We start from the raw sequence: 24,911 nt of genomic DNA, 5'->3' as shown, positions 1-24,911 counted from the left end.
GCGCACAAATAGATCCTTATCTAATCTTACCCGGGCTAAAATTAGCTCATTCGGGGGACACGGACGGCGGATCGCCCGTGGCGCGATTCAGATGATAGGAGCCGTACAGCTGTTTTTCCCCCCTCTAAAATTTCACAGATGGTATTAGAGGCTGGGCCGGCGGAATACAAACAGCTGATGAAGTCTGTACTGCGTGCCGTTCACTTCTGTTTCTCATGAATCTCATTATTGCTCATGGGGCAGATAATGGGATCATCAATAAAAAATAAAGAATACTCTAATTGGGCCTATACCTAGGTACGTCTAATTGGGCTTATTTAGGTCTTTTTGGAGTCCAAATATACCTGAATGGGGTTTGGTTGTAAATTTTAAAGGGGCCAAAATAGCTGCAGGGGAACTTTCAACACAAGCTTGTACTTCTTTTGTTCTGCTGTCTGCCTTTTGGTATATTTATGTACACAAACTTGAGGGCGGTTCTACCCTCGGAGGCAGCAGTACACTCTGACAGCCTTCTTCCCTGTTACTCCTTTCCCTTTGAGAAGCAGGTCAAACATACGCTAAGCCATGAATCATGCACTGTCCCGCAGCGGACTCAACGCATCCCGGCAATCAATGCCGTTGAAGGCACCCTACGTTCCGCTATCCAAGTCTGTCTCGGCCCGGCAGCTCGCTGTAGCGGGACAGCGGTTGTTATATAACAGCTAGAGAATCAGAAGAGATAGACTGAACTCTTTCTAATGTCCAGGTTCTGTGGGAGAAATGCGAGAACACCAAAACCAAAAGTCCTTTTTTGGACTATCGTCTTGTTGCACTTGTTCCCTTGCCTCTGCTGAAAAAAAAACACAACAAATGGAGCGGGCATGTGGGAGCAGTCTGCATCCTTGTCATGTTTTAAATTCAACATTACAGCCTAAGGGGCGACGCCAGAGCTAGTCATAAAAAGAATATGGCTCCCACAGACTTAACACGGCACATTAATATGTTTGTATTTATTACTGCAACAACATTTCGGCGCAAGACGTGCGTCAGGCACGTCCAAGTCTATTAATGTGACTAAAGAAGGCCTTTACCTTGAAGAAAAATCATGCTTATGCCCTATAAGGACAGGAGGAGAGGTGCAAAAAAATGGAGGAACGGACGAAGATGAGGACTCTTTAATCAGAATGCAGATTTACTTTGAAGTCTCTATGTTTTGCAATGGTGTGGACATATTCAGATTAAATACTTCCATATACTGGAATTTATTATTCCATTTGTGTTTGCTGAATACAAGCTAAAACAACATCCTTAAGGACAACATAATGTCAAATCAATAGAATGTCAAAATCAGTCCTGCTTTTGGGCCGATGTGCTAAACTCCCCTGCTGGCCAAGATCAAACCCTCTCTCCCTCTTTCCTTTTGTCTTAATAGAGAACAGAACAACTAAGGAGGGGCTACCTGCCCACCTCTGAACAAGCACATTAATCTGATGTCTCATAAAGGTTCCATACAACTTTGTATTAGAATTGATGGAAGAGGTATTCCTGTTGAATTCAGCACTCTTAAATGTCAACTTGGATGGAACACTTAAAATGGCAGCCTTAGATAATGCTGTTTTCATAATGCTGTTAGAAGAGAAATAAGCATTGGTACAGTGAGTAAACTCAAAAGGTTGATGTGTTACTGCGGCAAGTGCATAATTTAGCTGAACATTACAAATGACACAGTTGTGTTGAGCATTGCAACTTTCAGAGTCACATGCACTGTCCACAAATGAATTGTTCATTTTCATTTTCAATCATATTCACTTGTTAACCATCAGAATTTCAGGATTAATGGATTATTAACAATTTGTCGCCAAATGCTTTGACAGTCGACACATTAATGTTGTTCCCCGTGGTCGAAAACTACCTAGATGGGTCACTCACTTTTGAGAAATCAAGGCTCCAGAGGGGTTTGAAACGTTGCTAAATCTAATGGCAAAGTCTCCAAGTTGGCAGCAACTTCCAGAAGTTTGGAACAAAATGTAAGATTTAGTTTGTCACAGTGCGATTGCTACAGCATCAAGGTCTTCACCCCACATTCAGCCAGGGAATCTGAAAGAGTGATGCTTCACTGCTCTATACCTGGCCGCTATGAAATCACTGTGTGGTAAAAATCATTTTGTACAAACTCTGTTCTTTATTGAGCAGAATATAATTCATAAAACAAAGTAAAAGTTTTAATGGGAAAATGTAACTTTATATAAATAATAAATCTTACACTTTAGCTGTGATTTCAATCTCTCACAATCCTATTCATATGCAAATGAGTTGACGTCACACGACGGGAGAATTTAATGCTGGATTCCTCATCTATCAGTTTGCATGGACTGCTGTGACACACAGTGATGTATATAGCGATATGTATGCCTAAGTCTTTTCATGATGAAGACAACACATACATTATTGTGTAAGCCAGTGGCTCTCAATCCTGGTCCTCAGGAGCCAGAGCCCTGCTGGTTTTCTCCTCTACCTGGTAGTTAATTACAGTCACCTGGTGTAATCAGGTGAATGACACCTGGGCAGGGGTGGGTAGTAACGCAGTACAAGTAACGCACATGAGTAAAAAAGTCTTAAAAAAAAGAATACTTTTAGTTCTTTTTTTTAAACTGTACTTCTACTCTTTACTCGAGTATATTTTTGAGCCAGTAATCTACTTTTTACTTCACTACATTTGCCATTTATACCTTTGTTACAACTAGTCTGCTCTAAATGTGGGGATTGAGTGTAGGGGGGGAGAGCGCGCGAGGAGCACCTCTACTGCAGATGCCAAGTTGCCAGCTGCCTGGAAGAAAAATAAGCACCACCTGTCTTTTGACCACGATGCGATGATGACGGAGCAAAACCCAGAACAAGAGGCAGCTTCCAACAAATGGGTATCCCCAAATGAAAAATGTGAATGGAGAGAAGTTTTCATTCTCTAGTTGATTGACTGAGGTCTTGGTACAGGGAGTAATACTACAGAACAGAAAATCTGAATTTTAATTAATTGTATTGTATTCGGTATCTACTGCATTTTGGGGCTGTAATAGGTTTGGTTACTTTGATAATGTCTGTAAATACTAGAGTTAAACAGACTTATATTCTGTTTTATAAAGGGCTAAGAAAGTTTTATCAACAAGTGCTGTTTTTTCATTATTTTGCACTGGCCCGCACACCCTAAAAAATATTAAAATGGAAAGTAACTTGTACTTCGAGTAATTTATTAACCAGGTACTTTTTTACTTTTACTTGAGTAGGTTTCTCAAATGGTAATTTTCACTTTTACTTGAGTCATTTTTTATGGGAGTAATTGTACTTTTACTTGAGTATAGATTTTCAGTACTCTACCCACCACTGCACCTGGGACACCAGGTGATGTAATCAGCTACCAGGTAAAATAGAAACCAGCGGGGACCGCTGGTATTCATAGTATTCTGTTACATCACCACACGGCCATCTTGGTAGGAAAATAACAGGTGATTGTAATAAATTAGCAGGTGATTATAATCAAACGACAGCCACAGACAATGAGCTGTGTGCATGGTAAGGCACCATATTGGTAAGAAATGCATGTGACATCATGGGAATACTATGAATAAGCAGTGCTTCTATGTATGTATGTTATATGCTATAAACCGGTGGTTCGCAACTCTGGTCCTTGGTGTCCAGAGTACTGCTGGTTTTCTATCCTACCAAGCAGTTAATTGCAGTTAATTGAATTCACCTGGTGTCCCAGGTGTAAATCTGTGCTTGATTAGATTAGACTGGACCGGAGTTCGTATGTTTGCTAATGGTTCAGTTGCTCACGCTAACTAGCAAGTCAAAGTGATGTTGAGCTTTGGTAGTACCTTGGGTTGTGTAGCTTGTAAATAGATGAAAAAAAGGTAAGAGACTCATTTTTTATGTATTATATATTATTTTCTTTGTTCCATCGGCATAAGTTTCCTCCGACCGGATTTCAGTGGTACACATGTTCAAACAGAAAGGTTTAATAAACATAAAGAAAGAGATTCACTTAAACATAATTCAGCAGCAGGACTAGTTTTTTTTACAGTGTCAGAATCTGCTTTGTTCGCATTCGTTTATGTGCTAGAAGTCTGATTTTGAGACTTGTTTCATCATACAATGGCAGTGAATGGAGAGAGAAAAAAACCCAATTCTCCAATCTCTTCTACCAGAGCAACAGATAACAGAGAATCGCTGATTTTGGGGTTTTATCCCCAAACTATATATATTTACTATATTCTCCAGAAGTGATGAGGGCAGCTGATCAACTAGGAAGCAAGAGAGTTGAAATCACATCCAATTAATCTGATCCTTCAGAATCTGTACTTGTCTTTGTTGGGGTGACTTACGCTCGGCGATGAGCAGCGGCGGGTAGAAGAGGAAGTAGCCCACCAGCTCGGCTGTCAGCTGGTTGAGCAGGCCGCTGGAGATGGTCCCGTTAAGAACCGCATCCTGGTTCTTCACCACGTACACCAGGGAGACCGACGGAGAGCCAGGCTCCTGGGACACACTCTGGATCTGAGGATGAACACACACACACACACACAATTTTAATATTTTATTTGAATCCACCAATTCAGACCCCAAAAGTCCAGTATTTTACAATGTTGTTGTTTTTTTCAATTCTGTACTCGTAGCACACACACACATACAGGCGGAGCACATGTATAATTCACAGACTGGCAGACACACACACACACATAAAGAAATACCTCATTGTATAATACCAGATGTCTGTGATGCCTATAAACGCAGGCATTACACAATTCCAGACACAGCATGACACTTCAAATGAACAGTGTTTTTTGAGCCTATAATAAGGCACGACCCTATGTGGGCTATACTGAAAATGAAGCGACTGAGTCACCATAATAAAGCGGATGATACGAGATACAAGGAATTCCCATCGCATTCCTCCACGAGCATCAATATTTCAGCGGATGAATTATGAACGACCCCTATATCTGTCTGTTGGGCCTGCTGAGACCTACTTTATGATTATGATGGTGTGTGCATGTATATCCCGCAGTCATGAGAGTACCTTGACAGCCAGAGAGAGAGAGAGAGAGAGAGAGAGAGAGAGAGAGAACTGAAGGGTTTAAGCATAAAATCGCACCACAGATAAAATGAGCTTTGGTAATAAAACATTATGTGGCCCCTACTGCCTTTAAGTGATAATTGCTACCAAAACGGCTTGATTTATGTGACCTTTCGCTGCAAAGTTCCACAGCAATTTTTGTGTTTTCTGTACTAATTTGCAGCGAATGTGTGCTGATTGCGAATGAAATTGCAAAGTGGCAATGATCCGCTTGTTGAAAAGTGCTTTGATTGGATTATCCATGGTGGAAAATTCTATCTCCTGTCATTTACTTCAAAGAACCTGAGGAGTTTTGGAGGAGCACGCAAAAATATCTCATGATTGCAAAAGCAGAAAGCATATAAAGTTTATACAGGTTTGAAAAGCGTCGCCATAAAGAAAAGTCATGAATGTCATCAAAATAAATATTACATCTGCAGTAAACATATTCTGCGGCTTGTGTCTACACTGCTACTGCACACTTCTCATCAGTTATCATAAACGCATTAAAGTACCTCAGCGGTGAGTCTGGCGTAGGTGTCCAAAAATTTTGCCTCGGGGGCCTCATTATTCACGGAGCCCTGATTAGCATGCGACATACACGTATGACACACTTTACTGTCGGCGCGTCACGCTAAAAATAGACACACACGTGGCGTACCTCGACGGTTAGCCTGTTGTAGGTCTCCAGCACTTTGTCCTGGGCCTCTTCGAAGGCGTTCTCCAGCCTCTGCTCCAGCATCTGGGCGAAGCTGCAGGAGTAGATGTTGTCGGTCGGGCCGACGAACCTCAACACTTGGGGGAGATGGGAAACGATATTTAGTAACAGTTAGTATCTGTTGTCAGACCTAGAAACCAAAGCACTGGGGAAGAGAGGGAGAAAGAGACACTCTGTACAAGAAACAACTTCATCTTGCTGTGTGTGGACTCTTGGCTGGGTTTTTAGTGTAAATGAGCATCATGCTGTGGGTAGATGTTGTCTGTGTGACCGATAAACCCAACCAGTGGGACAAAGCAACTGAAGATTATCCTCACTATCTACAATGAGCACCGCTAAAAGAGTTGCTGTCCGTCCGCGTCACGCACCTCTGCGCCGCCGAAGAGCCGGCGAGACAACACAGAGGATGTTTTTATGACGTCGTCTCTGTCCTTTTTTTACCGCCGTCGCTCCCCTCCATTCTCTCGCGGCTCTCGCCTCTCTTTTTTAAAAACCTCTAAAAGGACCGGCAGAGGAGAGGTGGAACAATATTCTGACCTAAATTCAAAGGCTGCGGTTGCTTATGGGTGCGAGCTATGTCTCCGAAAGGAGGCAAAACAGACTGCACATCATTTACTAGTCTACAACACATACGCAGGCACAACCGCACTGTTGACCCAGTTGGAAATGCAATGCAAACTGGGTTCTGGCTCATAATTTGCCTCGTATATTTAGGATTTATGAGCTTGGATGTGCAAAAAAAGTGGACTTTTCTTTTTGCATCAAGCGCCTAATTCATACACAATGCACCCTTGCAATGTGGAGGTGTCGTCCAAGTTCAACATATATGCCAAAAGTAACACAGTATATGGTACACCATGTAATTCAATTGGTATTGTGGCAAAAAGTTGAGTACATGGCACAGGTGTACACAGAGTTACAAATGTGATTCAATATCCGCAATACAAAATCTGTCAACGTCTGTGTAGTGAGTTGAGTCAAATGTAAACACTGGTGCAGCATGAATTTTTATTCTGTCCCTTGTTCCCGCAAGGCCTGATTTGGATGTGTGTGTGTGTGCGCACAAATCAGATTTTCTCGGGTAATAAGAGGCTGACTAAGTGAATGGGGCAATTTGCCCTCACTCTGCAATCTTGGGAGTTTGTATAGGAATTTGGGTTTCAGAGAAGAGTAAAAGAGAGCAGATAAGTAATCAGAATGTTCTAATTTTGTCTCGGCTCTAGCCTTCCGCTTCTCTCATTGCCTTTTCTCCCTCTTTCCTCCCCTGTTATATTCAAATTACCTTCTCCTTTCCTCTCTGCATATCTTTGACCTCTGCTACCCTTTATCCTTTTACGCTCCACCTCTAATATGAACATCATCGGTGTGTGACCCTGTTATGTTATTGTTGTTCCAGCCTTGTTGTCTCATGATTCATATCACTGATCCAGTTTATCTGGCCCGCTGTCACCGGGGGGTTTCATCACCTGTTTTGAGCTGCAGGTGAATGCTGGGGGCGGGCACCCAGGTCGCCACGGGAACCAGCACGGCCTTGACCAGCGGCGTGTGCTGCCGGATGTCCGACAGCAGCTTGTCGAAGCCGTAGACGTTCAGGGCCTCGACCACCACCGAGGAGATGTAGACGGTTTTGCCGCTGGCCACATAGTAGGCCAGCGTCACGTTATGGGGGCTGCAGTCATCCCGCTCCACCTGTATGAGAGAAACCGTTCAGAAACTCCATTAAATACAAGGCTTTGATGTACAACCAATGCACAGTCTCTGCCCCCATCCACAAAAAAATCCACCATCAAAAATAAAACAGCTTGACATCACATTGACTCAGATTATCAGATCATAATCTTGAGATAGAAAGAGGCAGGCGTCACAAATCCTGGGTGCCACAACATTAGAGGCTGGGTAAACAATGTGATTTGAACAAGACATAAACAGAGATGCATTTCTTATTTGAATCTCCTAAATATGCAAACGTAAGAAAAATGTATTTCAATAAATTCCAAACTTTGCTACCAGATTTCTCCGGAGAAATGGTTTGAACTGACAAAGATAAGACACTGTAGCGTGCTGTAATGTGGTTTCGTTTGCTGTGTTGATTGTTATGTATATACTAAAATATTACAATGATGATTGTCTTGTATGTAGTTATAGCAATACTGAGCTATGATCACTCTGAATGCTTTGGCAACACATAACTATATCTTGTAATGCCAACTTGAATTGAAACTGAATTGACAGAGAAAGAGAAGAGTTTGAGTTTCAGTCATTTTTACTCTATCTCCATCTGTATTTCAAGGTTGTACATGTATATCCTGAGGCGTGTGACATGGTGATGCAAGTATATTCACAGGATTGCTATTTTTATTCCAAAGCACACACACACACACACACTGCAAAAAGAACCAGACATATGAAGGGAACAAATCAATGCTATTCTACCAAAGGTTTAAACCGGTTCAGGTGTTAGAGCTGAGGTGTAAAAGCATTTGTAAGCACCTTTTCTAATGCTCGTTGTACTTGATTTATGGTTTTAGAATACAAATAGATCAGACTCTATGAATATTTATAATCCTTTTTTTTTTTTTTTTTTAATCCGAATCTGCCTCGAGGGCAAATTTCAGCCGTAGCCTTGAACAGTCATAAATCTGACAAACCGTGTCCTGAAAACACATACAGACAACAATTGGTGGTGAGTCAAGGCTTGTATTTCTGGAACTGCACACCGCCCACTTTCCTCTACCCTCTACCTTCAGACCGCTCTCAGCAGCTGTTGCTGTTGTTGCTATGCCCTTCCTCTCCTCTCCTCTCCTCTATTTCTCCAAAAATCCCATTCCTCTTTCTGCTTCTGTATCTCATTGCCTCTACCCCTCCTCTCTTCTCCTTGCCAACAAAAGTGAGTTTTTCTAATCCAGCTGCCATCATTATTTAGACTACTTTCCATTGCAGCAACTTTTCTCACATAGTCCTTTAGTTTTTCAAGTAAAATTCAGCAGCCCATTCTTATCTTCCCACGACCCACCTTTGGGTTTTGCATCTCCTTAGAAAACAGGAGCTTTTGGATCTTTCATGTTAAAAGTCTTTAACCAAATGGAATGAATGGGGGATTTCATTTCCTCTTCAGAGGTTTTAATATGCTGTAATGTTCCTGACTGTGAGATGGGATTTTATGTCCTTAAGGGGTTGGAACCCTATGGTGCCTCCTACACCAGGTGAGAGCAATTGTTTTTGTGTGTGTGTGTGTGTGTGTGTGTTTTAAATACTACTGTCAGATTGGTCTATGGGCCCTAAGGTGGCCTTTGCAGATATCATTATATATGTTTAGTGTTGACAATTCATGCAAACTTGTATCCCTGATGAAGCCAATATTAAATCTTTGTCAATTTCTTTGTAATTTCCACCTTTGGATGTCGACTGTGTGTTTGAACAGCAGTGTTGCAGCTAATAAAGCTAACTAGACCTGACCTTCACCTCGGCTGTGGCTTCTCTCTCCTTGGCAACATTTTAAAGCAATAAAACTGGGCAATTTTGTAAGCAATTATGGACTAAACCGCATTGTTTAATGATGCGACATATTACACACTGCATACTAATTTCATGCCGTTTGACAATCCCTGTCCCTGCTGAAGCCAATATTTGCTGCCTCACATCACCATCTCAAAACGCTGCCTACATAATATCATGGCTTTTAAGCTCTGGCCAATAGAATACTCTGTTGTTGCTGCTGTTGCTGCTGCTGCTGCTGCATCTCACTAGACTGATCCAGATTGCCCAATAATAATCCATGATATCTGATGGAGAGGAGGAGAGCTGAGGAGCAGGAGGAGTGGTGGAGGGGGGGGGGGGGATGAAAGTGGACCGGGGCTTAGAGACACTGAGTCACTCCCAGCGCAGGCTTACAAACAAATGGATAAAAATAGAAAAAACAGTCGGATGAAGACAGAAGACAGACAGACAGGGAGATGAAGAGGGGCAGGTGGACAGATAGAGAGGCAGGCAGTAACCACGGGCGGACCAACAGACAGGCGAGATGGACAGGTTGGCAGAAAATCGATAGGCTTAAACTGAGGCGGCAATCAGTTAGGGGAGAGGGACAAAGTGAGGGGGAGCAATGCGAGAAATGTGGATCTTGAGAAGTGAGAGAGCAAGAGGGAGAGGAAGAAGAAGAAGAAAGAGAAAGAGACGGCAAAAAAAGAAAAAGAGGAAACAAGAAGGACAAATCAAAACAGACACAGACAAAAACGATACACAGATAGCGGCACAATAGAAAGATCAGTTGACTACATTGCTATGGTGCAGATACAGGAAAGAACAAAAGAATAATTTACTCTCTATTTATCTTGCATTAGCATTTGTGTGTGCGTGTGTGTGTGTGTGTGCGTGTGAGAGACAGCATGAGCGTGCGTGTGTGTGATAGCCTCTCTAAGCAAACACCGATTGACTATTCAACAGGTCATTTCTATTCAGACTCAAACGCCGTCTGCATTAGTCACCTCACTCCGTTCGTCTCTAGCACCATTCAGAGGATTAGTCCTCATGAGGTGAATGGGTAGGAGGAGAGAAGGGTGAATATTGCAACGAGATGACACACTCCAAAATAGGATATCTTAGCACACATGAAGAGCCGGCACCGTGGCAAAATTAAAGCGTTATATACATGTAACCTACATTAGCATCAGATAGAGGGACACTTTTACTCTATGCAATTAAGTAGGTTACACACTGTTCTAATTTACATTAAGAGCATAATGCACATGTTGGAATTAATGCTGAGTATAATAATGAATGAGAAGGTAAAATAGTCTGTTATAGTCTGTTCTAGGATTACCAATGGTCTTGGATTTTTCCAGTCTCTAAGTAAGCCAATATTCTGGAAACCATTTAACCTGTCTGTAGATGTTGCTCTGTCCTTAAGACAAATTGTCTCTGCTTCCGATGAGGTAACTATCTACTCAAGTCCAGAATTAAATCAAATTCAAATTCAACTAATCATCTACGAGCCTCTGTGGGTAGTAGCCACTGACCTGTGTTTATTAGCCACTGACCTGTGTTTACTAGCCACTGACCTGTGGTTATAGGCCACTGACTTGTGTTTATTAGCCATTGGCCTGTGTTTACTAGCCACTGACCTGTGTTTACTAGCCACTGTTCTGTGATTATAGGCCACTGACCTGTGTTTATTAGCCATTGACCTGTGTTTACTAGCCAGTGACCTGTGATTGTAGGCCACTGACCTGTATTTACTAGTCACTGACCAGTGATTATAGACCACTGACCTGTGTTTATTAGCTACTGACCTGTGCTTAATTGCCACTGGCGTGTGTTTCCTAGCCACTGACCTATGTTTACTAGCCACTGACGGGTTTTACTAGCCACTGACCTGTGTTTATTAGCCACTGACCTGTGTTTACTAGCCACTGAGCTGTGATTGTAGGCCACTGACCTGTATTTACTAGCCACTGACCAGTGATTATAGGCCACTGACCTGTGTTTATTAGCCACTGACCTGTGCTTAATTGCCGCTGGCGTGTGTTTCCTAGCCACTGACCTGTGTTTATTAGCTACTGACCTGTGCTTAATTGCCACTAGCATGTGTTTCCTAGCCACTGACCTGTGTTTACTAGCCACTGACCTGTGATTGTAGGCCACTGACCTGTATTTACTAGCCACTGACCAGTGATTATAGGCCACTGACCTGTGTTTATTAGCCACTGACCTGTGCTTAATTGCCACTGGCGTGTGTTTCCTAGCCACTGACCTGTGTTTACTAGCCACTGACGTGTTTACTAGCCACTGACCTGTGTTTATTAGCCACTGACCTGTGTTTACTAGCCACTGAGATGTGATTATAGGCCACTGACCTGTGTTTATTAGCTACTGACCTGTGCTTAATTGCCACTGGCGTGTGTTTCCTAGCCACTGACCTGTGCTTAATAGCCACTGATGTGTGGTTACAAGCCACTGGCCTGTGTTTAAGTAACTGAACCGACAAGACTGACTGACCTGTGCAAAGGCATTGCTGTCATTGAGGGCTCTCTGCAGGGCGTGGCTCAGTCCTTTAGACAGGTTCTGCTTCAGGATCAGGTCCAGGCGGTTCCTACGCAGCTGGATGGACAGAACTGCACAGGGATAAAGAGAGAGAGCTAAATGCAGGGGCACCGGGTCTATAACTTTTCAGCCGATCAATAAGTATTCTGGTGTTGAATAACACCACAATAGAACAGCTCATAATTTACCATGGACTGTATGTTTTTTACTGACTTATAAGCACTATTAACATCATAATTATGGAGCTTTAATCTAAATGTCCTGGTACCTGTTCTGACCCAGTACTTCTCGGTGATGTTGCAAGGTAGAGGACTCTCCTCTGCACTGGTACTGGATGGAGGTTCTGTGGTCGTAGTTGGAGGCGGCGTGGTTTGGACCGGGATGAACAAAGTGGTGGCGGGCACCTCTGTTGTGGTGGTGGTGGTGGTAGTAGTAGTAGTAGTAGTTGCAGGTGTGGTAGTTGTGGTGGTGGTAGGAAGAGTTGTGGTGGTGGTGGTGGGTGGAACAGTAGTAGTAGTAGTGGTGGTTGTGGTAGTAGTGGTGGTTGTAGGCTCAGTAGTAGCCACTGTGGTCGGTTCGAGGCTGGTAGTTTGCTGTGTGGTTGCAGTAGCAGTGGTAGTTGGTGGTATGGTTACAGCGCCCATAGTGGTCGCCGCCTGCATTGTCATCGTAGAGGCGGTCACAGTCGGAGTGGTCGTTGAGGGCGTTGTCGTGGTTACCGTCGTCAGCTGAAGGCTGTCGTTGGTCACAGTGTCCTGGCCGGTGGTGTGGGTGTGCGACAACGCGGTGGGTCCGGGTGGTGTGGTGGACAAAGGTAGAGCGTGTGTCGAGGTGGTGGTGGGCGATGGAGACGTATGTGTGGCGGTGGGCGACGTGGGCGTGTGCCGCGAGGTGTTTCCGGTGCGCGCCGGCACGGTGGTGTTCCATTGGTGGGTGGAGAAAGGGCTGGTGACGTTGGCGGGAAGCGTGACGTCGTGGTCGCCCACGGTGGACAGAAGAGACTCTGGGACGGTGGGGAGATCCCAGGCTGGCAGGCTGCTCACCGACTCCTCTGCAGGGAGGAAAACATCAAGGGATATTACTGCATGTAACATGGGATAATACAATAATCTCATATGCTCAGAGAGGGATTTAACCAGGGGGATGATGGACAGGTAATATCTTGATTTCCCCCATAATTTACCCAAAATCTATAGACCCCCCTTCCATTTTGCAGCTGGCATTAACATGCATCCTGGGTGATCGGATTGTGTTCGGATAAAATCCTGGTGTAAACACACCCAAGACGCCTTGAAGATTCGTTCACCCGATCCACCTCAGAGAGACACATTTGGCCACATTAACAACAACGTGTAAATGCAATGCTTCTTCAATCCACTTAGCAACTACGCAAATGGATCCAAACAGGATGGAACATGCAAATGAAACACAGGCAGGCAAGGGGCGGCAGGTTAATAACATACTTGTCAAAAATGGATTGTCAGGATACTCACGGATGGGGAACGAACAAGATGAGGTGTTTACTGTCAATTTGAAAGTATGTAAACATTACAAGATGAAGTGTGCAGCAATCTGAATTTTGCAAGGGAAAGGGAGAGTGAATTTCAATGCGTACAACAGAGACACATTTTAATGTCAGGTGTACATTTAATCCACCTAAATCATATCTACACAAAATACTGGCACAAGACGCATGTCAATGCCAGGTGTAAGGGAGGCCAGAGTTAACAAGAGGGATGAAATCAGTAATGTCAGATGGAAAGTGCGATCTCATTCAATCTGATCCACCTGTCACCCCATAAAGATGTGTTGTATTGTGATGTGATGTGATAGGAGATATAAGAGCTACAGCAAATGTGGTAAATCTTAAACTTAGATTAGAGTAATTTAGGTTATAGTAGACTTACTGCATTTCATTTTGACCACCATATTGGAGGTGATAATTAACATATTACCTTATTGATGATGTCCTGCATTGTTATATGATGATGATGTCATAGGAAGTGGGGAGGTATGGGTGCATGGAGGCAATGGAGTGGGACGGGACATTATGGTGATGATGAGGAAGAGGAGATGATGATGATAACAACAATATGATGAAGATGATGACAACAACAGTATGATGATGATGATGATGATGATGACAATGATGATGCTTACAAAGGTGGCAATAATGATAGTGACGCTGAAAATGATGATGATGACAATGGTTATCAATGTTGAGAATGACAAAAATAATAAAACAAATCCCATGGTGTGGAGCTGTACTGGGGTTTCTAATTGTTGTTTTTGTTTTGTTTATTTGTTAACTCAAATTAAAATTAAGGGTTTTAGTAAGCAGAAATATAATTCAGAAATGAGGTGCATGAAGGAAACTACACAAAATTAAAGGGAAAATAAAAAGCTATGAAAAATTTTACTAGCTGATACCATCTTAAAACTCTGAAGCTGAAGTGAAAGTAAAAGTGAAAATAGAACATAGATCATAGAACTATTCTAACCTTGGGTCATACCAGAGCTGGAGCTGCTGTTGCTGCTGTTGCTGCTGGAGGAGTTGCTGCTAACAGCAGCCAGAGAGACGGAGTCTGATCCTGTTATCTGATTGTCTCTGTTATTGGCTGGAGAGGAGGGGGAAGAGGAGGAGGAGAAAGGTAAAGAGGATGCTTTTGGCAAAGAGGAGGAGGAGGAGGAGGAGGAGGAGGAAGCGGCTTTGGACGATGATGAAGAGGAGCTTTTGGTCCAGGCAGCTTTAGACAGCAGTCCTACTGGTTTCCCCACCGCTGGTGCCTGTAGCTCTGCTGTCTCTGCCAGCATAGTCAGGACTGAGGAGAAGGCGGCCTGCTCTCTGTGGCCCTCTCCCTGCGCCTGGAGCCTCTGCTGCCCCAGCCAGGCGGCCGGGTCCCTGGGCACGCTTGGCAGGTCGACCCCCTCTGTGTCCACCGGCCTCCATTCGGCCCCGACTTCGGCCCAGGCGCCGGTTCCCGTCATTATCCCGGTCTCGGCGAAGACTTTACCCCCGGTTCCGGCGCCGACTCCAGCTTCAGTTTCGGCCCAAACCGCCGTTCTGGCCTCGGCGAACACTTTGCCCTCGGGCCAAGCTCCGGTTCCGGCCGCAGGCCCGGCGTCGTCCCCGTCCCTCGCCTCCGGACGGGCCTCCGCTTTGTCCTCGGCCCCGGCTCTGCCTCCGCTCCCCGGGGTGGCTGAGAGGTTGGAGGGCACCGCGGGGTCCAGAGGCGAGGCAGCTTGCCTCGTTGACTCATGATGACCTCCCTCAGCTGGAGAAATAAGAGAGAGAGAGAGAGAGAGAGAGAGAGAGAGAGAGAGAGAGAGAGAGAGAGAGAGAGAGAGAGAGAGAGAGAGAGAGAGAGAGAGAGAGAGAGGGAGAGGGAGAGAGGGAGATGGACAAAAGATAAGAAAGAGAAAACGGTTTAATTAGGAGTTCTGGGCAACGGCAATATTCTAAGCAGTCTTTGACTCATCGGTCCCACAGGCTTCACAATGACTTCTGTTTTGGCTCTTGGGTACTCATCTATCATCTGGCCTTCCATACACACACATGCAGTCACTTACATGCACACACACACACAATGGCACACAGCTGCCATTGCTGGAGTGCTGAAGTCATTAGTCCTCATAATGCCACCATAACAACTGTGCCACCGTCAGGAGATTTAAAACTGTAGCTCTGCGCCCAGCCGCCTACTCACACACACCCATCAGCATGTGAGGATGCACACATTTGTCCTGCTCCTCTCGCAAATACACACATACACATGCTCTCTCTGTCTCTCTCTCTCTCACTCACTCACACACACACTTATCCAAAGGGATAAAGAACTCTAAAACTGCGACTGTGGAAAAATAGTAATAATGTGTAAAGTAGGTCACTTATGTTTTTAGAGGATAAAGCATAGGGAATTAATTTAGATGTTCCAGAGTGCACAAATTAGGACACACACACACACACACACACACACACACATACACATACACACACACACACACACACCCTAATCAGCTGTGATTTCACACATGCTAATCTGATCTGTTAGGTTAGCCAAGCTAGCCCATGGATATATTATTCCTAGAACATACACAACCACCCAGACTGTAAAAATGGGGACCAATACATCAAATATGGCTGATTGACCCGACCAAGATCAATAAGACCAAATCGCAATATTTCCCTTTGCAAGTCATTTGTAAGTGAGGACAGTTAGAGAGTCATTTTTCAATGTTCAACTTTCGACACTGAACGGTTCAGATGCTTGGTTATGTGGAATGAACCAGCAAAGACAGCTGCCAATCTAAGCTTAACTTCAGCATTCACTTCAATACGCGTTATCTCCATTCTATGAACTCTAATTCTGTGTTCTTGTCTATAGCCTCAACAAAGCCCTGTGGTTTGGCAGCCTGAGGCGATTATCCTGCCTAATACATTCAGTCTCAAAGGCACCTTGCCTTAGTGGAATTGAAAGATGGGGAACAGCAAGGCTGACCGTCTGACTGTCTGACTGTCTGACTGTCTGACTGTCTGACTGGGTGACACAGTTTATTGCATCTGCTCATTTGTTCTGCAGCTAAAAGGTCTGGAAGAAAGCTTTGGCTTTGGTCCAGGCTGACTTTGAATTTCCCCTGTTCCTGGCATAAGAGATCAAGAGAGCGGGCAAGTGCTGGACAGAGTATGTATGTATTTTTTATGCACGCGCACACTCCTAAGCGCTCATATCTGCCCGCATACGCATATGTGTGTGTGTGTGTGTATCGCACACTTCCCACGCTCCCTATGTCTCCACGGAGGATTGGTTAATTAAAAGACAGCGTTTCTAAGCAAGGGAGGCTTTATAGAACCAGCACTGGGCTTAACTGTATCCTCTGGAAACCTAGTATAAAGCAATTCAACCACCCCCTCCTATTAACTACAACCACCGAGGAATCCATTCCTTATTATAGGGTGTCACATCATAAGGATCATTAAAAGGAGACATTAATCCGATGACAATTAAAATGTGAACTTTTTTTAAGCTCTACTTTATGTGTTAGTGCTTGCATCAAGAGCTCAATCAATCATTTTGAGAGTAGAAGAAGAGATAAAGCTAGAAGTGGCAAGAGTGATTACATTGGCACCATAGGGGGGAAACATGCTCGTTAAACTCGACTGAAATATCATCTTTCTTTTCGCTGTGATTCTTCTCATCCAGAACCACTACAGCATTTCAGCGTGTAATAGCAGCGTTTCCATACTTGCTGTAAGCAGATGGCGACTCGAAAGGGGGATAAAAGCAGATAGCATCCTTCTTGTTAACATGTCTTCACGTTATTTTAGGAACAAAATGTGTTGAACAAAAAGTTGAGCGCTGGTCCACAACAGTTTGTTGTGTGGTGTAGCAGCGTTTCCATATCCATATCCTGAAACCGTGGACACAGTGTGGACCTCTCACCCACAGACAGAGACACCTGCTCACACAGCAAACAGCATACGTGTGGTCCAACCACAAACTCCCTCATGGAAATTACTGTTGCTACGATGGAAATACTGTCTTGAAATGTCAGTTACTACCAGTGCTGGGCAAGTTACTGAAAATTAGTAATTAGTTCCAGTTACTAGTTACTTCTCTCAAAAAGTAATTGAATTACTTTACCAATTACTGCATAATAAAAGTAATTAGTTACTAGGGAAAGTAACTTTTGCGTTACTTTTAAATGTCTGCTTCAATTCCCTTATTACACATAGCTATATTATTTTAGTGTTGCTGTGGCACAGTGTGGGACAAGACAACTGTCAAATTGTATCTATCATTGTACCCATTATCACTATGATGAAAAGTAAGTAGTGGAACAATAAAACACAATAGATATGTTTTGATAGGCGTATTTATTGTACCTCGACAGGCCTTCAAATCAAGCATTAGTACACTGTGTGGGCTAAGTTACCGACCGGTAGCAGTGTTGCCAACTCTTTTCCAAGGAAAGTATACTATTGGCTGCTCAGAAAGTCGCTAGAAGTCGCCAGATGATGTCATACGATAATTTGCATATCAATATATAATGCTGCACTTGTTATGCACGCCGCGGTGTAGCCCGTTTTAATATAAGTGCTGACTCCACCCACCCGGGCCAGTTTCGGTGTACGCCGGTAACAATTACAAGTGGACCCTATCCTACAGTCCCTGCTCTCAGCGGAGGGAGGGGGGCTACACTGTGTGTGGGAAGCACTGTGATCATCAGACCTCCCTGGATTAGACAAGCAAGTAGAGCAAACCGGCATCAGCCGAACCAATTTATTGCCAAATGCTTTGGGATTCAACACATTAACATTGCTTCCCATGGTCAGAAAAAGTCGCCAGATTTGTCGCTAGTCGCTTTTGAGAAATAAAGTCGCCAGGGAGGTTGGTAGGCTTTTGAGTCACTTGCGGCACCGTAAAGTCGGATGATCATAAACCAGATAATCCAGTAACAAGTAACGATGCCATTTAAATTTCAGTAATTGTAATTGCGCTATTTAATTTGAAAAAGTAATTAGTTACATTACTAGTTACCGCCAAAGTAGTGGAATTACAGTAACACGTTACTTTGTAACGCGTTATTCCCAACACTGGTTACTACATGTCAATCACCCATCCACCTACCACTGTTATTTCCCCATGAGAATCAACAGGATATTAAGCCCCTCATTGAAAGTAAGTGATGAAAATGAGTAATTCTTCTTTATGGTGTGTTCACACCAAACGCGAAGCGAATTTTTCGCGCGGCGTGATTACATACAAAGTCAATGCAAAGACGTGAACAGACGCGATTTCGCGTCGAACTTGAGCGGAAAATTTGCGTGACGCTGTGTTGCGAAAGCCTATCAGCGTTGAGATTCTCCCAACGTCACTGACGTCCTGATGTCCAATCAAAAATGGAGGATACGCTAATAGTAGCCGTCTGTGGGCTCCCGGAGCTGTATGACACAAGTCTCCTGGCATACAGAGACCGTAAGAGAAAGGAGAGGGCTTGGAGAAAAGTCAGCGAGGAAGTTGGACTACCTGGTAAATTCAGAAAATATGTGTCTGTTACTTTATTCCAGCTATCGGTTGTACTTTACTATGAACCAAGTTAGCACAAGCATAAGCCCCAGTTAGCACAACCGTTAGCACAGCTGGCTTTCCCAACGTTACTTGAATATTCGCGGGTTGTGTACTTGCGTTACTCGCGAGTAAACACAAATGATCCCGCGGTCAAACTCGCGCGAGTAACGCGAGGCGAAGATTCGCTTTGCATTTGGTGTGAACGCACAGTTACATTTAGATCTAAATAGCATGTACCAGTAATTCTTTGATTTCAGTGTATCTGCCTCTTCTTGCAGTTAGCTTCATTGCTGTAGCGTCTGAGCCAGTATAAAGTCATTCTGTAATAATAACAATATAACTCAGTTGATCATAGGACCTCTCATTTGTTTTTCCGAGAGCGGAGCTTATGTGTTGATGGCTATCAGAAATCAATTTGTTTGAATGGACGAATGGATTGATGTGTATGGATGAACGCATGACTGGAGGGATCGATGGATGGAGGGATGGATAGAAGGAATGGTACCATGTGCATAACTGTTAGCAGTGTTTTGAGTGTTTTCTCCTCCAACAGTTAGCCACCTGCTCTAGCTGAGAGCAGCATATGGGATTCTACCATCAGACCTCTGACAAAACACCAGGAAAGAAGAACCTCCACTGAGAACAAATATGGACAGGGAGGACGGGTGGAGGGATGGATTGATGGATGGATGGGTGGATGGATGGATGGATGGATTGTTGGATGGATAGATGGATGGATGGATCGTTGGATAGATGGGTGACCTGGTACAACAGAAAGTCTGGATTAAAGATGGATAAACGTGGATGAGAGCAGACTGCCTGATCTGCTTTATCTATTCGTACAAAGCACACAGGAATTTTTTTGCTTATTTTCGTGTGAGACCATTTAGCTTACAGGCTGATTATGAGAATCATTGCATGGAATTGGTGCACAAAGAGCTACTGACCATTTACAAGGCTTTAGACTAGTGCCAAGCTATGTATTGACCGTACTGCCTTGCCAGCTGGCACTGCGTCCACCGATGGCTCGCTGAATCTCTGCAGATGCCAGCACAACTCTGTATAGCCCTGCCAGGTCAGTACAAGCTCTCTCCGACCATTCAGATTGGCCGCTCCCAGGTGCCCGTGATACTATAGTGGTACATGTCTATGGTTAAGACCCACGCCTTTGCAAGCACATACGCCCCCTTTAGACCTGCATGGTGGTACTGTGGGCCAAAGTGAAGTTGATCCATGCAACCCTCCTGCCTGTGGGCAGGACAGGTGGTTAGGAAGTGTGAGAATGGTACGAAGCCAACTGGTCCTCAGTCCAGTGAAGCTCAGAGGGAAGAAGTGAGGAGGGGGAGTTTGGTGGGCTGGCTCTGCCAAATGGCCACCTGGTAGCATGTTTTAATTAAAAAAAATATTAAAAAGGCCAGGTCAAAGATAATGTAAGTCTTAATCTCCACCTTAGACTGCACAAGGCAAGATTTTATGAAAAGATACACAGGTCCCCCCAGGCTAAATCATAAGAGGGACCTGCACCCCTACAAGCCACTAACAAAAAATGTACGTCCAAGGAGTGCAGAGTTTACTGACCTCACATTACATGATTTATGGGTAATGAAGTCCTTCAAACTTTCAAAAAAAGCAGGAGTTCTTCACATGTTGGTGGCTCCAAATTTGAACTTCAATACCCAGAAATCTTGTAATGTGACATCAGTAAACTGCACAAAGTCACTTATACCAAAGATACCAAAGAGACAAAAAGGAAAAGATCTAATGTTGGTGAGTCCAGCTTTCTCTGGACAGAGTGCTACTACTCACTGCTGTTCAGGAGACACTTTGGATTTCACTCTGAAGTTTGGATTTGTTACTTCCCGTGGGTGGAGAAGTGACCATACCAAGAATTTCATTTGGGCAAATAGCCTAGTAGGGATGGGACACTCTTCTCTGTTGCAACCCCACTTAGTGATTTAGGCTGATAAGACGGGTGTATTTTTACATTGAAAAACATGTCTAGTGTAGCTGTAAGTTAAACTGTTTGTGGTGAAAATAAATAAAAGAATGAAAATTGGAGCTTGACCAGAAATTAACGGCCATACCATCAAACCAAATGCAGAATGGAACAGTCAGCGGTTTGAGCATGAGGGAAGCACAGAACAATCTGATTGTTCTTCTGTACCAATGTGTTTGAATGAGTGAATATTTTTCCCATTAAAGCTTTAAATAAAGGCTCTGCGGTTCGAGTGGGAGCACTGGTAGCGAGCCAGAGCGCCGGTATACTGGATGCGGTACGAGACTCAGTGGGAGTACGGACGGTCCCAAGCCAATAGATTTGTCCAATGGAATGAGGCCGTCCAACAGGACGGACATGTAACCGTTTCCTGGAACTATTCGCGGCATCCATCTGTCGGCGCGTAGGCGAGAGCAGGAAATACTTTGGATGGATTGAAGAACGGAGGGATGGAGGATGGTCAGAAAGATAGATGGATGGATGCTAATGAAAGGAGGAGTAATGTCTACTAGATGTGACTTTTCATCTTTATTTTCTGTGGTGCAGCCCTTGGCATTCATTCGTTTCCCTCTTTGCCAACAGATTAGTGTAACCCAAGTATTGTTGCTTTGACAGGGTGTGACAGCATTGGAATGACCCATAGTGTCCATCTGTCTGTGTGAGGAGGAGCACCAAATATCAGCCAGGACCCATGGGAGCAAGCTGATGGATGGACGGATGGATGGAATGAATGTGATAGGCTAAGGGTTACATCACCATCTCTGTTACACTGATTTCTACTCGATAGCACCCTTTCTCTCGTTTGAAAGGGGCACGCACATGCACACACACACACACACACACACACACAACAGCTGAGAGCATTCATACTGTCCTCAGGCATGTCTCTGCAGAAACAACAAATTAACAACCACTCTTTTTACCAGTTATCTACCACACTTCACATCTGATCAGGCCCATCTAAATGGAAGATTCTGGTCTACTAACTATGCATACAAGCATTTAGTGCATATAGAATGAGACACTTCATATTTAATTAGCGGATAAACAGTGCAACATATCCACACATGGATATTCCAGTGGAGATTCTGCCCTTTTGTCATTGCAGCACACTAAGCCTGAGGGAAAGTTATTAGAGCAGTGTGTAATTTATAATATAGCCTGACATGCCACTTTTCCTACTTTAAGCTGCTGTTGTTGTTAATTATGTATGTATGTCAGCACATGTTCATGATTTCAGTCTGTGAAAATGCATTCCATCTCTGTTTATCATTTTATGAAATATGATTACCTAAGTCATAAAATTGTCCACTTGCTATTTTTCAGGAAGGAAATGCCCTCAAGTGAAACTGAATTCAGCAAAAATTCTGGAAAGGTATTTGGTCTACTGTCACATTAGGCATGCAGAATTATTTTTAAAGGTCCGGTGCAATGAGAACTGCATTTCTCAATGTCATGGTATAATTGAACAAAGAACTTGTTAATGTAAAGTTACGCAAATTATTATAACTGTCAGCATTGTGGAAATTTGAAAAATGCTCCCTCTGGTTGTCAACAGAATCAAACAGATTTTGCATTCCAATCTACTTCTGGTGTAAATGATGTCACCTACACCCAGGTTTTAATGAATGTTCTGATTGGTCAACAGTATGCATAGTTAATCAGGTTCCAACACTGGATATGTTTTTCCCAAAGATAGAAATATTGGTTAGATGGTACAAGCTTTGTACCATCTAACCATCAAAAATACAAAAAAAACACCGAAAAACATGATGCTAATTGTGTTAGAAATCAATATCAAACTTTTCCTGACTGAGTTGAAATCAATGCACTGGATCTGCTCCCTGACACTATTTTTCGTTTTGCTATACGTTTCTATGTCATGCAGTGTGTAGATAACCTACATGCCAAACCGCATATTGGAGATTTTCAATGTAGGCAAAAGTGCTAATAAACACTTAACTGAATCCTATCACAACTATATAAAAAGTGAGGGAAAGCGACCCTATATGTTTGCATAGTTTCCCTGAGAATGTTTTTGCAGTGATGGGGAGAGCAGGAAATTTTGGTTTGGAGTCCAACTCCAACCCGAGCTACCACCCTATTTCAAGTTTGAGAGCTGTTTGAAATTCCACAAGAAGTAACACAGCTTTGATAATCTCCTTCAAATCAGAGAGGAGCAGCTAGAGAAGAGAAGAGAAGAGAAGAGAAGAGAAGAGAAGAGAAGAGAAGAGAAGAGAGTCTGATATTCTAAACCTCAGAGAGAAGCTACATAGGTTAAAGAAACTTACTAGGCTCACTTCTACTCCTCACAATACAAAATGTCTTCCCTCCACACACAGAACAACAAGCTAATCCCATCCAAACGCCAAGCCAGCCAGGAGACAAAAGGGAGCAATGCAGAGAAGTAGACTGAACCTATCTGAGGTAAACTGTAAATCAACGGCCCCATTCAACGTGACAGCAGGGCCGCTTCTGCTGCAGGGTCTCCACGGCAACCGCAGGGATGCTGTCGCCAAGGTAACCATTACCATAGATAAAGGAGGGAATGGAGTGTTCTGTGCTTACGTGACGTCTGTCCCGTCTCTCGCGATCGACCCGCTGTACAGCTGTAACGATAAGGGGCTGCGACGATAAGCAGTTATCATGTCATCAAAACAAACACCATGTCAATTTCACGCACCGGCTTCCAACTTTGCAACTGAACAGAGCACAAAATTAATGGATTTAATTTAATAAATACAGATGAAATTACCCTGACAAAGACTTTATGGACTGAGACAGTTTGTACTGATAGAATGAAGCCAACAACAAGAGTTTTCATTTAGTTTTCTATGGGTTTTTGAACAGAATACACTAGAAGAGCATTGGGTGGAACTGTATTCTCCAGCAGAGGCAGAAAAATAGTCTCTGGCCTCCAATCAGACAGAGTAAAACATATGATCGCAGGCACCCGCACTGCTTTACAGAGGACTAAATCAGATAAAGACCAACCCACGGCCGCATCAGAGCCCTGCACTTTATGCGGCTTACGATAAGAGCCGGCATCAGACATTATTTTGGACGGCGGGACGAGAGCGCGCACAAGGGTTTAACACAACGCGCTGTGGCAACAGTTCAGGGATAAATGAAAAATGACCCCGTAAATTGTTTATGAATCTGTCATAATAAAATTATGATTGCTGGGGAATTACAAGGATTACTCGGCGCGGCGAAACAAGGGCCGCAACGGGGACAGAAAAGACGAAACACAGAAAAGGGCTGTTTTCATGTAAAATACAACAGGCATTACCCAGTCCATAAAAAGAATAAGAAAAAGTAAGCCTGCATTTCAGATGTGGAGATCATATTTTATTGTAGTGTGGAATTCTGTTAGATGTGATGGCTTAGTTAAAAAAAGAAGATATAATACTTCATGTAAACTTTGAAAGTTATCTGCTTAACTTTCCTGTCCAATAGCAATACATAGACAACCTGCTAATGGATATATTGTGTATTTGTGACATCACAGGTGTGTATCCTGGTCAGTTCTGTGCCAAAAACTACAATATATAAAATACTTGAGGATGACCCCGACTGTTAAGAATAACTGAGCAGTGACTGAAAGTGAAACTAATGGAATGTAAGCCAGTGTCAGCTGTGGATCACATGTAGACCCGGGTCAGTGTGGCTCTCTGTTTGATGTGACGGGCCAGTGGCTCTCAGTGGGCCCGGGCCCCCTACTGAACGACCCACATCAAACTGCCCACTCTTCCATGAGCTCTGAAGCCACTTCAGGTCACTGCAAACTTAGTACCATATGCAATTACCAGTGTCCTGAAAAACCCTTGTTCCTCCAACGTTGCCTTTTTATGCTTTAGCAGACAAAAGACAATGGATTTTTTTTATTGCCCCTAAGATCAAGCTGACTCACTGAAAATGGATTGGTAAATGAGAAAAATGCACAGGCATCAATGGTGAAATTAACATTTTTTTGTACTGAAAAGCTGACTTAAAGTACTT

General features: G+C 43.6%; 1 protein-coding gene across 1 annotated transcript in view; it reads right to left on the bottom strand.

Annotated features, from left to right (window-relative positions):
- Nucleotides 1-24,911, bottom strand: part of kiaa1549la (KIAA1549-like a) — an 85,417-nt gene that overhangs the window by 35,788 nt on the left and 24,718 nt on the right. The window contains exons 2-7 of the mRNA XM_071914875.2: nt 14,357-15,118; nt 12,112-12,894; nt 11,799-11,914; nt 7,271-7,493; nt 5,748-5,881; nt 4,359-4,527 (exon numbers count right to left, since the gene is read on the bottom strand). Coding sequence (XP_071770976.2) covers nt 4,359-4,527; nt 5,748-5,881; nt 7,271-7,493; nt 11,799-11,914; nt 12,112-12,894; nt 14,357-15,118 — 2,187 coding nt within the window. The remainder of the gene's footprint in view (nt 1-4,358; nt 4,528-5,747; nt 5,882-7,270; nt 7,494-11,798; nt 11,915-12,111; nt 12,895-14,356; nt 15,119-24,911) is intronic.

Source organism: Centroberyx gerrardi, chromosome 4, assembly GCF_048128805.1.
Source record: "Centroberyx gerrardi isolate f3 chromosome 4, fCenGer3.hap1.cur.20231027, whole genome shotgun sequence".
Lineage (NCBI taxonomy): Eukaryota > Metazoa > Chordata > Actinopteri > Beryciformes > Berycidae > Centroberyx > Centroberyx gerrardi.
The sequence above is the reverse complement of the archived record's forward strand: the minus strand, read 5'-3'. Positions and strand labels throughout refer to the sequence as shown.